A 13,675-nucleotide genomic window follows, 5' to 3' on the forward strand; every position below is an offset into this window, starting at 1 on the left:
TGGCAACCCACTGTTATTTCCATGGGTGAGGGTCTTTGACACAACAGAGGCAAGGATCACTTGAGAGCCAGCAGTATCAGTACCCAGTAGGAATTATTATAAGTTTGGAGCCCTCAGTCCCAACTCGATCATATTCAGAGTCTGTATCGTTTTTGTGGTCCTTAGATATATCTTACAAAATGGAGCTGCCTTGTCTGTATGCTTGGCTTTCAGATTCACTTGACTAACAGTTAAATCAATCCTTCATATGTGGATCAACTCTCAATAGTATATTGTGAGAGGTGCCTGTGTCATGCAAAATCTGAACAGGGTAATGAATTTCAATGGAATAAGACATGGCTAAAGTGTCATCAAACAAAAAGATTTCAAATTTGGGCTGGCCCAGGTTTATGAAATCTAAATTCTCTACAACAGGGCCAGTACTTCTCGATAGGTAAACTAAGAGGGTAACAGCCTCCTTATGTTTTTCCTCATTTGACTGCTCAACCATGAGGGCAACTGCTTCCTTTGGTTTTCCCTTATTCAACTGCAAGTACTGTGATGCAACTTGGCCCTGACATTTATGATTACAACAGGTGATGGAGCTCCTCCCATACTGAGTGAATTTATGTGGCTGTGATTTGAAACATCCCTTCCCTCTATTTACTAGTGGACTTGGACGTGCATTCAGTTGCCTACCCTGCCCATGAGGATCCATTTTGTTGGTGCTTAAACCTTCTTAGTTGAGTCTGTATGAAATCATAAGTGTTGTAGTCTCATTCAGCTTAATGGTTTCCTCTTCATCCAGATACAGGCTCTCCTCTTTTGGCATGGCCTACTTGAATTGCTCAGCTAAAACTCATTGGCTTGGAGCCAACAGGTACATTTTACTTAACGAATGAGTGTCCTTCATATAAAACTGGTTGTACCCCTACTTTCCTTTCCAAACTTAATGTGATAATGTTGAGCTATTAGTATACAGTCTTAACATATTGATAATCCTTAACTTGATGATAAAGAATGAATAAACAGACTGAGCATGCTGGACTAGTCAAAACCATCTGAAAGAGGATAATCCAACACTGACCTGGCCATTTTAAAATCTCAGTTAAATGCTCAGATTGCATGAAAATTCCTCTTGATTGTCCTCATCAAAACTAGGCAGCATATGGGTTTCCTGCTAACATCAAAATGATCATGATTATTACCTGGAGCTGTCAGGATCACTCATTTCTGGTTTTCTTAAGAGTGTCATTTGTTCCTAATTGCTGTTTCATGCTGCATTTTATTTTTTCTGAACTCTTTGTGCTTTCCTTTAAGTTTTTAAGTTCTTACAAGGTAGTTGGGGACTGTGTCAAAAAGGGTTAGAGTTCACTGGAGAGTGCATTCTCCTCAACTATATAACTGAATGTGGTATGATGATTGTGTTCTCACTTCTTTTTGCCAGAGCTACACTGTAGTTCACAGTTCACAGGGACTATTTCTTTCAGCTGGGCTCCTACAGAAATATATGAGGCTCTTTCACAAGTATATTATTATGTTAATATATTACGTCATTCATTAAAAACAATGGGACTCTGATTTCTGGAAAAAAAAAAAGATAAAGTCAATTCAGAGTGCTTCTGGAGAGACCACCAATTATTGTACCTCTCTTACAAAGGAGTTGGATGGTACTACAAGGTACACTAAATGTTGGCTTGATCCCATGAAAATTATCTAATCCTCAAAAGGAATTCACAAAACAAATTGGTTGTATTCTGCAATTATAATCATCCTTAAAGGATGCAACCGTGAAAATTTAGATGGGTCCCCAGGATGGATGGTGTCTGAAAAATTCGTAAAAATATTTTTTTTTCTTTTAATAAAGAATTGTTAAGTAAAAAAAAAATAGGGTAAATTAATCTTATTTATGCTGTACAAACAATTAACCTTTGTGTTCTGCATGTGCTTGGCTTACTGCTGGTCATTTGACTTTTCAACACATCCATCTTTGTCTACCATCACCAGTGGATAACTGATATATAGAGGAGTGTTCTCAGAGCAAACATTTCATCTGCTGAATCATCGTCAGTATCATTAATTCCCCAAATACTATCACTACCTTGCTTGTGGCACACTGAGCATTCATACTAAGGTCGTACTTTCCTCCATCATGTTACAATGTATGGGTAACTAGGATTCTTTCCCAGTGCAAATTGTATTTGCTTGTGATGTAATGCATCTTTACAGACTGAAAAGGGATGTCGCCCAGTTTAAATGAAGGTGAAAAAAAAAGGAAAACCAAAGTATAATATGATTACCAACGCTATCAGCCTTACAAACCCTATTACATTATGTGGATAACTGATCTTTAGCACTAGATTGCTAACTCTGTGAACTGATTAGAGAGTCATGGCTAATGACCATTTTCAGGTATTATTAGAGCCCCTTGAGGGCTAAAAACTTAATTCACGTTACATTAGATGTTATAGATATACAAATTAATAATCATCATAGAAACAATCACCAGCCACTGCTACAGCCCCACATAAATACTGAAACACAAGATATTACAAAAATAAAACTCTAAGGGCAAGGCACACAAAATTACATAACAGGACTTTGAACTGAGCTTATTCCCCACCTGAATAAAGACCTATCATCTTTAGCTGACCAACACAACACCAACAGAGTTCATGTTTATATACAACTTAGAAAGCTGGTGTGGACTATATTTGACACGATTCTTGTTAAGGAATCTTGCTATTGGGGTGTAGGTAGAAATAAGAACGATAGATGAAACTGGTCAGGTTTTGTCATATAGATTATAGACCATCCTGAAGTGGCATGCATAACACTTCTAGGGGGATTAATAAGCACACTGGCATTCCACAGTGTGTAGATGTTTTCTAGATAATTATTAGGGACACCCAGGGTGGCAACAGAAAACAAGGTACATCTTTAATTGTGATGATTACAGAATACTGACAGTGTATCAGGGGATACTTTCTGAAACTTCAGAGATTAATGAACTGTTTAATGAGAGGCACAAGACTTATTTTTGGAATTAATGGACTGTTTGCCTACATGAATAAGGGGGGATGGCCATTTCTAAGGGATAATGGGCTAGAAAGTTAAGTGAAAGTTTGGGGATACTAAGAAACTATACTGGAAGGAGGTGAAAAAGAAAAGAGGTGGATGTAAGTGTGGAAAAGTTAATGTAAGAAGTAAGGAAGGGGAGTTGCTGAATCAAAAGGAGGAAATGAAAGGAAGATGGAAAGAGTATTTTGATGAACTCATGAATGTGGGATAAGGGAAGGCAGCAGCTGTTAAATGCATGGGTAAGGAGGATGGAAGGAACAGGATGCAAGAGCAAAGGCCTATAGCAAAAAAAGGAAGTAAGAAGGGCAATAATGAGGCTGAAGGTAGGAGATGCACCTGGAGTGGATGGGATTATGGCTGAAATGCTGAAGAATGGAGGAGAAAGTGTGATAGAGTGGATATATCTGATATGTGATTTACCAAGAAAACAGGTTGTGCCTGTGGATTGGATGAAAGCTATTATTGTTCCTTGTACGTAGCAATTATAGGGGAATAACTCAGTTAAGTATATCAGGAAAAGTGAATTCAAGAATGTTAATTGATATAGTGATGAAAGTGACTTAATGCAGAATAAGTGAAGAGCAAGGGGATTTAGGAAAGGTAGAGGATGTGTGGATCAGATTTTTGTTGTAAAGATGACCATGGAAAAGTATTTAGCAAAAGGTAAGAAGCTGTATGCAGCTTTTGTGGATCTGGAGAAAGCATATGACAGAGTTGAGTGAAACGCTTTATGGGATGTGTTAAGGATATATGGTGCAGGGGGACAAACTGATGGATGGTTTGAAAGCCTTCTATAGAGGAGTAAATGCATGTGTAAGAGTAGATGGAGAGTTGAGCAAAAGTTTTGGGATACATGTAGGTGTGAGGCAGGGTTGTGTGATGTCACAGTGGCTTTTAATATATATATATATATATATATATATATATATATATATATATATATATATATATATATATATATATATATATATGGATGGAGTGGTAAGAGAGATGAAAGCAAAGCTAAGGAAAAGGGGTGCAGAGATGGAGTGTGGTGGTGAGATATGATGGATAGTGGCAAGCCTGTTTGCGGATGATACTGTGCTGTTTGCTGAGAGTGAAGAGGAGTTGGAGAAGTTTGTAAGTGTGTTTTATGATGTGTGTAAGCATAGGTGATTGAGGGTAAATGCAAGTAAAAGTAAAGCAATGGTGTATGAAACAGTGAAAGTATAGATTTTGTAAAACCATACAGAGTGAAAGAAGAAAGTGTACTAAATTGTGCTTTGGATATGGGCTGAGAAAGATGGGAAGAAGTGAAAGAATTTAAGTATTTAGGAGCTGTCTTGGGTAAGATTGGTAACATGTAAGTAGAGATAAGGGGGAGAGCAATACAGGGTAGAAGAATCATTGGGCCCCTTAATAGAATAATGAAGGGTAGAGGTGTAATTACGGAAGTGAAGAGAGGATTAAGGGAGAGCATAGTTTTCCCAACCCTAACTTATGCAGCCAAAACATGGACATGGAATGAATCACAGATGTCAAGAATCCAGTCAGTGGAAATAAGCTATTTGAGAAGAGCATGTGGTTTGACTAGATGGAATGAAGATTGAAATGAAGGGGTATATGAGTGATGTGGTTTGGCAAGGGATGCAAAGGGAATAAATTGTGGAGTGGTAGGATGAGTGAAACACAATACTTTGAGGTGATTTGGGCATGTGGAAAGAATGCAAGACTGGGAGTTTACAAGGAGAGTGTAAGATAGTACAATTAAAGGGGTTGGTGTGAGAGGAAGATCACCTGTGATATGGGCAAATAAGGTGGAGGAATACAGGAGGGAGAGAAATGGTGGAAGAGTGCATGGAACTGTGTATGCGAGAGATGCACTTAAGGACAGGGATAAGTGGAAACTCTTTTGCCTTAACCACCCCTTGATGGAGTTCCCATTTTATTGATCAACCCATATTGGTGGATGAACAGCTCGGTTGACTGTGGACTGACTGCTGCAACCAGGATTTGAACTTATGCGCTCAACCCTGGATGGCCCATAAATGCGTCACGGTCAGGAATGCTAACCACTACACCATAGAAGTTTATGCTGACACATATTAGAATTTCATTCAAGTATTTTTTCATGCTCGATCGCTATTTTCAGCATCAGGAAAAGACAAAGAAAAGCCACATCCACTCTAGCTGTCATGTGTACTGCATCAAAACCACACTTCCCTATCTACATCCAGGCTCCACAGACCTTTCCATGGCTTAACCTAGGTGCTTCATGTGCCCTAGTTCAATCTACTGAGAGCCCATCAACCGTACTGTACCACATCATTCCAATTTACTCTATCCCTTGCATGCCGTTCACCCTCCAGCATGTTCAGGCCCCATTTGCTCAAAATCATTTTCTCTCATTCTTTCCATATTGAATTTGGTCTCCCATTCTCCATGTCCCCTCCACTTCTGACACATATATCCTCTTTGTCAACCTTTCCTCGCACATTCTCTCCATATTTCCTGGCCATTTCAGCACACCCTCTTCAGCCCTCACTCTTTTTATTACCACACCTCATCTCTTATCCTTTCATTACTTAATCAAACCACCTCACACCACATATTGTTCCCAAACATTTCATTTCCAATACATCCACCCTCCTCTGCACAGCCTTATCTATAGCCCATGCCTTGCATCCATATAATAATATGGGTGAGATTACTAGACCTTCAAACATACCCATTTTTGCCCTCCCAGATACCATTCTCTCTTTCCACATTCTTCATCATTCCTAAAACCTTTGCCCCCTCAACCACCCTATGACTCACTTCCATTCCCATGGTTCCATTTGCTGTCATATCCACTCCCAGGTTACTGAAACACTTCACTTCCTCCAAGTTTTCTCCATTCAAACTCACACCCTAACTAACTTGTCCCTCAATCCTGCTAAGCCTAAAAACCTTGCTTTAATTCACAGTTACTTTCAACTTCCTCCTTTCACATACTCTTCCAAACTCAGTCACCAACTTTGCAGTTTCTCTCTTGATCACACTTGAATCTGCCACTAGTGCTGTAGCATCAGCAAACAAATGACTCACTTCCCAGGCCTTCCCATTCCCTAAAGGCCACATACTCACCCCTCCAAGACTCTTGCATTTCCCTCCCTTACCTCCCCATCCATGAACAAAGTAAACAACCATGGTGACATCTCACACCCCTGTCTTAGACCAACATTCACTTGGAACCATTCACTTTACTCTCTTCCAATTCAGAGACATGCCTTACACCCTTGATAAAAACTTCTCACTGCTTGAGTAACTTTTGTCCCACACTGTATGTTCTTAAGACCATCTACAAGGAATCTCCATTAACTGTGTCATATATCTCCAGATCCATAAATGCCACATACAAATTCATGTTTCTCTGTATTTCTGACATATCTTTTAAGCAAACATCTGATTCACACCTCCTCTACCACTTCTGAAACTACACTGCTCCTCCCCAATCTGATGCTCTGTACTTGCCATCACCCTTTCAATCAATATCCTGCCATGCAGTTTACCAAGTACACTCAACAAACTTATACCTCTAATTTGAACACTCAACTTTATTCCCCCTTGCCTTTATATAATGGCACTTTATATGTATTCTGCCTATCCTCTGGCATATTGCCATATCCATACATACATTGAAAATCTTACCAACCAATCAACAAGACAGTAACCCCCTTTCGTAATAGATTCAACGGCAATACCATCCACTCCACCTGCTTTGCCACATTTCATCTTATGTACGGCTTTCATGACACCTACAGTTGAGCATTTACACTTTCTGAATGTCTGTACTTGCAATGTAGATGCTATATTCATGGTTATGTAAATGGATTTTACAATTTAAAACTGTGATAACAGTGCTAAAAATGTGTAAAAAAACAATGTGAAAATGCAAGCTACTTCCACGAGGCACTGGTGCAACAGGTGGACGTTGGCAAAGCTGGACAAGTGTACCAACTATATGATGAGAGGCCCAGCCTCTAGTGATATGAATTACACATGCAAAAGCTTGTGATATGCAATAAAACCAACTCTAAACTTTTATACAATACTTCATATGCTAAATAGCATTTGTAAACACCAAGATGGTAAATTTCATGATACACTCAGGAGCACATGAATACCATGAGAGAGTTGCTTGTGTTTAATTTATAGATACAAATATAATGATTATTGTGAGAAAAACATCTAAACTATGCTCTGATTTTAAGGAATGTACTTCAACAATACAGTACTGAAGGTGTCAGCACTAGTTAACCATTGAAGGTGGTTATAAAATAGGCTGTGAGAATGGTGCTTTACATCATTTGCTGTGCCATTACTATTCCTTTTTCCCTTAATTTGCCCTGTAATATATAATCTCGAGTAGTGTAATGTTTTTTTTTTTTTTTTTTTTTTTGCTGTCTCCCGCGTTTGCGAGGTAGCGCAAGGAAACAGACGAAAGAAATGGCCCAACCCACCCCCATACACATGTATATACATACGTCCACACACGCAAATATACATACCTACACAGCTCTCCATGGTTTACCCCAGACGCTTCACATGCCTTGATTCAATCCACTGACAGCACGTCAACCCTGGTATACCACATCGCTCCAATTCACTCTATTCCTTGCCCTCCTTTCACCCTCCTGCATGTTCAGGCCCCGATCACACAAAATCTTTTTCACTCCATCTTTCCACCTCCAATTTGGTCTCCCTCTTCTCCTCGTTCCCTCCACCTCCGACACATATATCCTCTTGGTCAATCTTTCCTCACTCATTCTCTCCATGTGACCAAACCATTTCAAAACACCCTCTTCTGCTCTCTCAACCACGCTCTTTTTATTTCCACACATCTCTCTTACCCTTACGTTACTTACTCGATCAAACCACCTCACACCACACATTGTCCTCAAACATCTCATTTCCAGCACATCCATCCTCCTGCGCACAACTCTATCCATAGTCCACGCCTCGCAACCATACAACATTGTTGGAACCACTATTCCTTCAAACATACCCATTTTTGCTTTCCGAGATAATGTTCTCGACTTCCACACATTCTTCAAGGCTCCCAGAATTTTCGCCCCCTCCCCCACCCTATGATCCACTTCCGCTTCCATGTTTCCATCCGCTGCCAGATCCACTCCCAGATATCTAAAACACTTCACTTCCTCCAGTTTTTCTCCATTCAAACTCACCTCCCAATTGACTTGACCCTCAACCCTACTGTACCTAATAACCTTGCTCTTATTCACATTTACTCTTAACTTTCTTCTTTCACACACTTTACCAAACTCAGTCACCAGCTTCTGCAGTTTCTCACATGAATCAGCCACCAGCGCTGTATCATCAGCGAACAACAACTGACTCACTTCCCAAGCTCTCTCATCCCCAACAGACTTCATCCTTGCCCCTCTTTCCAAAACTCTTGCATTCACCTCCCTAACAACCCCATCCATAAACAAATTAAACAACCATGGAGACATCACACACCCCTGCCGCAAACCTACATTCACTGAGAACCAATGTTATGTAATGTTATGTGGTCTTATTCGCTAACTTAGTACTGTATAATTCACAATTGCTGTTGAAAGACAAAAACATCTGATGTGTTACAGATTTATATTACAGTTTTCATATTCTTGTAGAATATGGATTAAAGCTGGTCTAAAAACTGGAAAAATCTAAACCGTAAAGGATGATCTGACTGATGTAACTCTATTTTTCTTCCAGAATAAACACGATGACGGATGAGCTTCTGTCACTAAAGTGGAACAATCACAAGTCCACTTTTGCAGATATCCTCACAATACTCAGGGACCAGGTGAGATAGCACTGATGTGCTTTTACATTCTGTATGAAACACTGGTTGGTGATTATATTCTTTACTTATACACAAATACGGTAGTACAAAATACTTTTACAAATAATGTAGTCCCAAACTAAGGTATTAATGGTGAGGTAGGCAAGGGCTATTTTCATGCTCAAAGGTTTTATCATTCGAGTGAATGAAGACTTCAGCAAAAAGGTATGTTCTTTAAGATTAACTCATAGTTTGTTTCCATCAAGTTTGTGAACACTTTAACTGATTTGTTTTGTTCTACATATTCCCATGAATGTTCAATTGTCAATACATTGTTTTAGAGAGTAATACCTCAGCAATATATTGTTACTCTCAAACACGAACTGTATTAACACCTTTGATGGATAGTGTTGTCTTGCCTACTTACGCAAATAAAACAAGTCTTATATGTATATTTTCTTAGCACACTGTCAAATTGTTTGAACTGTGAACACTGATGGATGCTTTAATGAATTTATTTTGAGTAAGAGCTCTCATGTTAAGTAAAGACTGAAGAAGAATGTAATAAGAAAGTTATTAACGTTTGGTTTTATTTTGAAGAAGCGATATAGAGATGTACATCAGTTAGTCAGGAGTGCAAAAACAAAGTAGTTTTTGTTGTACCAGTGAACAATACGGTATCAGGATTCATGATATTGATTGGAATTATGTATTGGACAGTATAGTGCACTGTTAGGCACTACTTTGCTGACCCTCATGAAACAATGCATCTATTTTAAGTTATTTTTAGGTATGTTTATGCAGAAGGAAAACTTGAAAGAAATATTTAAAGCATTTGTGAAATATGTAACATATGTTGACTTAGAGTGTACCACCTTTAAAAATTACTCCTGAGAAGGATGTTCAATTTATTCTTTGTCTTTTTCTTTCATTATATTAGAAACAAAAAAATGGAAAATCCTGACAGAAATGAGAATAGAACAGCAGTGAAAATACATGATTGAGACAGACAGCATCTTGGAAATTCAAGAATGAACTAGCTCAGAATTAGAAAAATTGAACAACAAAATAAGTGAATACACAATGCCCCCAAAATAGTTGGGGACAAAGAAAGCAATAATTTATCCTTGAAAAATAATACAGATTATTTATTTATTTATTTATTATACTCAATCGCTATTTCCCACATTAGCGAGGCAGCACCAAGAAACAGAAGAAGAAAGACCCAGCCACTCATATAAACATATATACATACATGCACATACATATACATATCAGCATATACATATTTACATACTAACACATACATATATTTATGAACAAAATGCATATGAACGCGCACCTTCATAGAACATACAAACCTCCAACAGCCAGGATTGAACCCAGGACCCCTGTTCAACAGGTGGGAGCCCTACCACTAGGCTATGATCGCCCCTAATAGGGAAATGACTATTGAAATACTTTGTACTTGAATACCCCATTGTCACATGTTGGTGAGCAACGGGGTCTACACTGGTCATTTCCCATCAGGCTCACGCAGCCAGCAGATAGCATTTTACCGAACCTAACTGTACTATGCGGAGGTATATGTATGTTCTATGAAGGTGAGCATTCATATTCACTTTGTTCGTATTCATATACCTCCGCGTTGTACAGGTAGGTTCAGTAAAATGCTATCTGCTGGCTGTGTGAGCCTGATGGGAAATGACCGGTGTAGACCCCGTTGCTCACCAATGTGAGACGAAGGGTATTCGAGTACATAGTATTCGAATAGTCTTTTCCCTTCTCTCAACCTCACTTAATAATTACCACACATCTCCCTTACTCTTTCATTACTTACTTGATCAAACCACCTCACACCACCTGTTGTCCTCAAACATTTCATTTCCAATGCATCCACCCTCCTCCATGCAACCCTATGTATAGTCTATGCTTCGCAACCATGTAATATTGTTGCAACTACTATTCCTTCAAGCATACCCATTTTTGCTCTCCGAGATAACATTCTCTCTTTTCACATTCTTCAATGCTCCCAGAACCTTTGCCCCCTCACCCACCCTATGACTCACTTCCATTTCCATGGTTTCATTCACTGCCAAATTCATTCCCAGAGATGTAAAACACCTCACTTTCTCCAATTTTTTTCCATTCAAACTATCATCCCAACTAACTTGTCCCTCAACCCTACTGAACCTAATAACCTTGCTCTTATTTACATTTACTCTCAATTTTCTCGTTTCACTCATTTTCCAAACTCAGTCATCAACTTCTGCAGTTTCTCCCTCAAATCTGACTCCAGTGCTGTATCATTGGCAAACAACAATTGACTCTTTTCCCAAGCCCTCTCACCCCCAGTGGACTGCATACTCACCCCCTCTCCAAAACCCTTGCATTTACCTCCCTAACCACCCTATCCATAAACAAATTAAACAACCATGATGACATCACACACCCCTGCCACAGAGCAACCTTCATAGGGAACCAATCACTCTCCTATCTTCCTACTCATACACATGCCTTACACCTTTGATAAAAACTTTTCACTGATACTAGCAACTTACCTCTCACACCATATACCCTTCCACAGAGTAACTCTATCAACCCTATCATATGCTTTCTCCAGATCCATAAATATAAATGCCACATACAAATCTATCTGTTTTTCTAAGTATTTCTCACTTACAGTCTTCAAAATAACACCTGATTCACACATCCTTTACCACTTCTGAAACCATGCTGCTCCTCTATAAACTGATGCTCTCTATATGCCTTCACCCTCTCAATCAATACTCTATCATACAATTTTCCTGGTATACTCAACAAACTTATGGCTCTGGAGTTAGAGCACTCACCTTTATCCCCTTTACCTTTATACAATGGCTCTATACATGCATTCCGCCAATCCTCAGGTACTTCACCATGATCTATACATACATTGAATATTGTTGCCAACCAATTAATAACACAGTCACCCCTTTCTTAATAAATTCAACTGCATTACCATCCACTCCTGCCACTTTGCCAGATTTCATGTTCCACAAGGGTTTTACCACCTCATCTCTTTTCACCAAACCACTCTCCCTGACTCTCACTTTTTACACCACCTCAACCAAAATACCCTACATCTGCTACTCTATCACCAAACACATTCATCAATCCTTCAAAATACTCACTCCATCACTGCCTGTTATTTCGATCCCCCCTTTCCCCCTTCACCAATGTTCCCATTTGTTCTCTTGTCTTTTGCATATTATTTAACTCCTTCCAAAACATCTTTTCTATTCTCTCTAAAGTTTATTGATACTCTCTCACCCCAACTCTTATTTGCTCTCTTTTCAACCCTTGCACTTTCCTCTTGACCTGCCACTTTCTCTCATACATCCTCCAGTCATTTGCACTCCTTCCTTGTATTGACCTAATGCCTCTCTTTTCTCTTTCACAAACAACTTTACCTCTTCATCCCACTCACTCACTACCATTTCTAATTTGCCCACTTCTCACCTTTCTCACGCCACATGTATTTCTTGCGCATGCCATCACTGTTTCCCTAAATATCTCCAATTCCTCACCCACTCCAATCATGCATGAAGAAACAAGATCTTCAAAGACAATAATCTAGCAACAAGCAAGAAAATATACCAATAGAAAATTAGACAAAAATTTTTATAATCAGTGGACTAATAATAGACAGTATACAAGGACTGAAAAATGACAGTATACAATGGAAGATACCAGGAGGGCAAAACAGTGAATTAATAGATGATGCAAAAAAGAAAAAAAGGTTAGCAATGAGAGAGGTAAGAATAAAAACTCGATGAGAAAATTAAATATGCAGGTGTGGAATAATGAAATAACGGATGAGAACTGAGAATGAATCAATAGATTGTTATACAAAAAATGACAGGAACCACAAGATACTGATCACATAACTCAACAAAGCAAAAATCAAGAAATCAGAGATTGGATCCTTTAAAGTGGGATACGAGTATGATATTGACTCTAAGAAAATGTGCAGTATGTTAATTAAACAATGCAAATGAGTTTTTAGCTTAAAATGCAATAAGATATTAATAGATGTACTATTTGACCAGCATTATAAAAATGCACCCATAGATATTGAGATATAGGAAGATGATATAATCAGAGCAGTTGATCAGCTCAAAGAAAATTCTGCCCTAGGACTAAGTGGAATTCCAACCATCATCCTTTAGGAGACAAAAACGGCAATAGTGAAGCCATTGACATTACTGATGAGTCAAAGTCTGGATGAAAGCAAAACTGCAGACTTTCACAAAATACCATATGTAAGACCAGTACTTGAAGGGGGTTCCGAGCTAATACTAAGCAAAACAGGCCAGATAGCTTGGCTTCTCATATAACAAAAGTCTGAAAGAGTGATAAAAAGACACATAAGAACCTTCTGTCAAGAACAGCTACATAAACGAAGTTCAACATGGATTTATACCAGAAAAAAGTATGCAGATCCAATTATTAGCTGTTTAATGCAAGGAAAGAGATAGATGCTGTCATTGTCAGTTTTGCAAGGGCTTTTGACAAGGTAAAATACAGAATCTTACAAGGGAAAACAGTTAAACAAAATATCAGACATTATATAAAATAGGATGATGGATGTAAGAGTTTCTGAACAAGAGAAAATTCAAAATATAGTAAAACCTCTGTTATCTAAAATGCTTGGGGAAATTGGCTGTTTTGAATAAAATTCATACTTGCTTGCCTTTATCCATTCCTGTTGCTAACCCGTCTCTCAGGAAATTGCATCACTACTCCCTGCTTAGGTAGCAC

At 38.7% G+C, this 13,675-nt stretch overlaps 1 protein-coding gene across 10 annotated transcripts in view; it reads left to right on the forward strand.

Annotated features, from left to right (window-relative positions):
* LOC139746781 (uncharacterized) overlaps positions 1-13,675 on the forward strand; it is a 155,402-nt gene that overhangs the window by 56,456 nt on the left and 85,271 nt on the right. For all 10 annotated transcript variants that reach the window (XM_071658320.1, XM_071658323.1, XM_071658325.1 and 7 more), the window contains exon 2: positions 8,803-8,893. In XM_071658320.1, the coding sequence (XP_071514421.1) occupies positions 8,813-8,893 (81 nt within the window). In that variant the 5' untranslated portion in view covers positions 8,803-8,812. The remainder of the gene's footprint in view (positions 1-8,802; positions 8,894-13,675) is intronic.

The sequence above is a fragment of the Panulirus ornatus genome, chromosome 66 (assembly GCF_036320965.1).
Source record: "Panulirus ornatus isolate Po-2019 chromosome 66, ASM3632096v1, whole genome shotgun sequence".
NCBI lineage: Eukaryota > Metazoa > Arthropoda > Malacostraca > Decapoda > Palinuridae > Panulirus > Panulirus ornatus.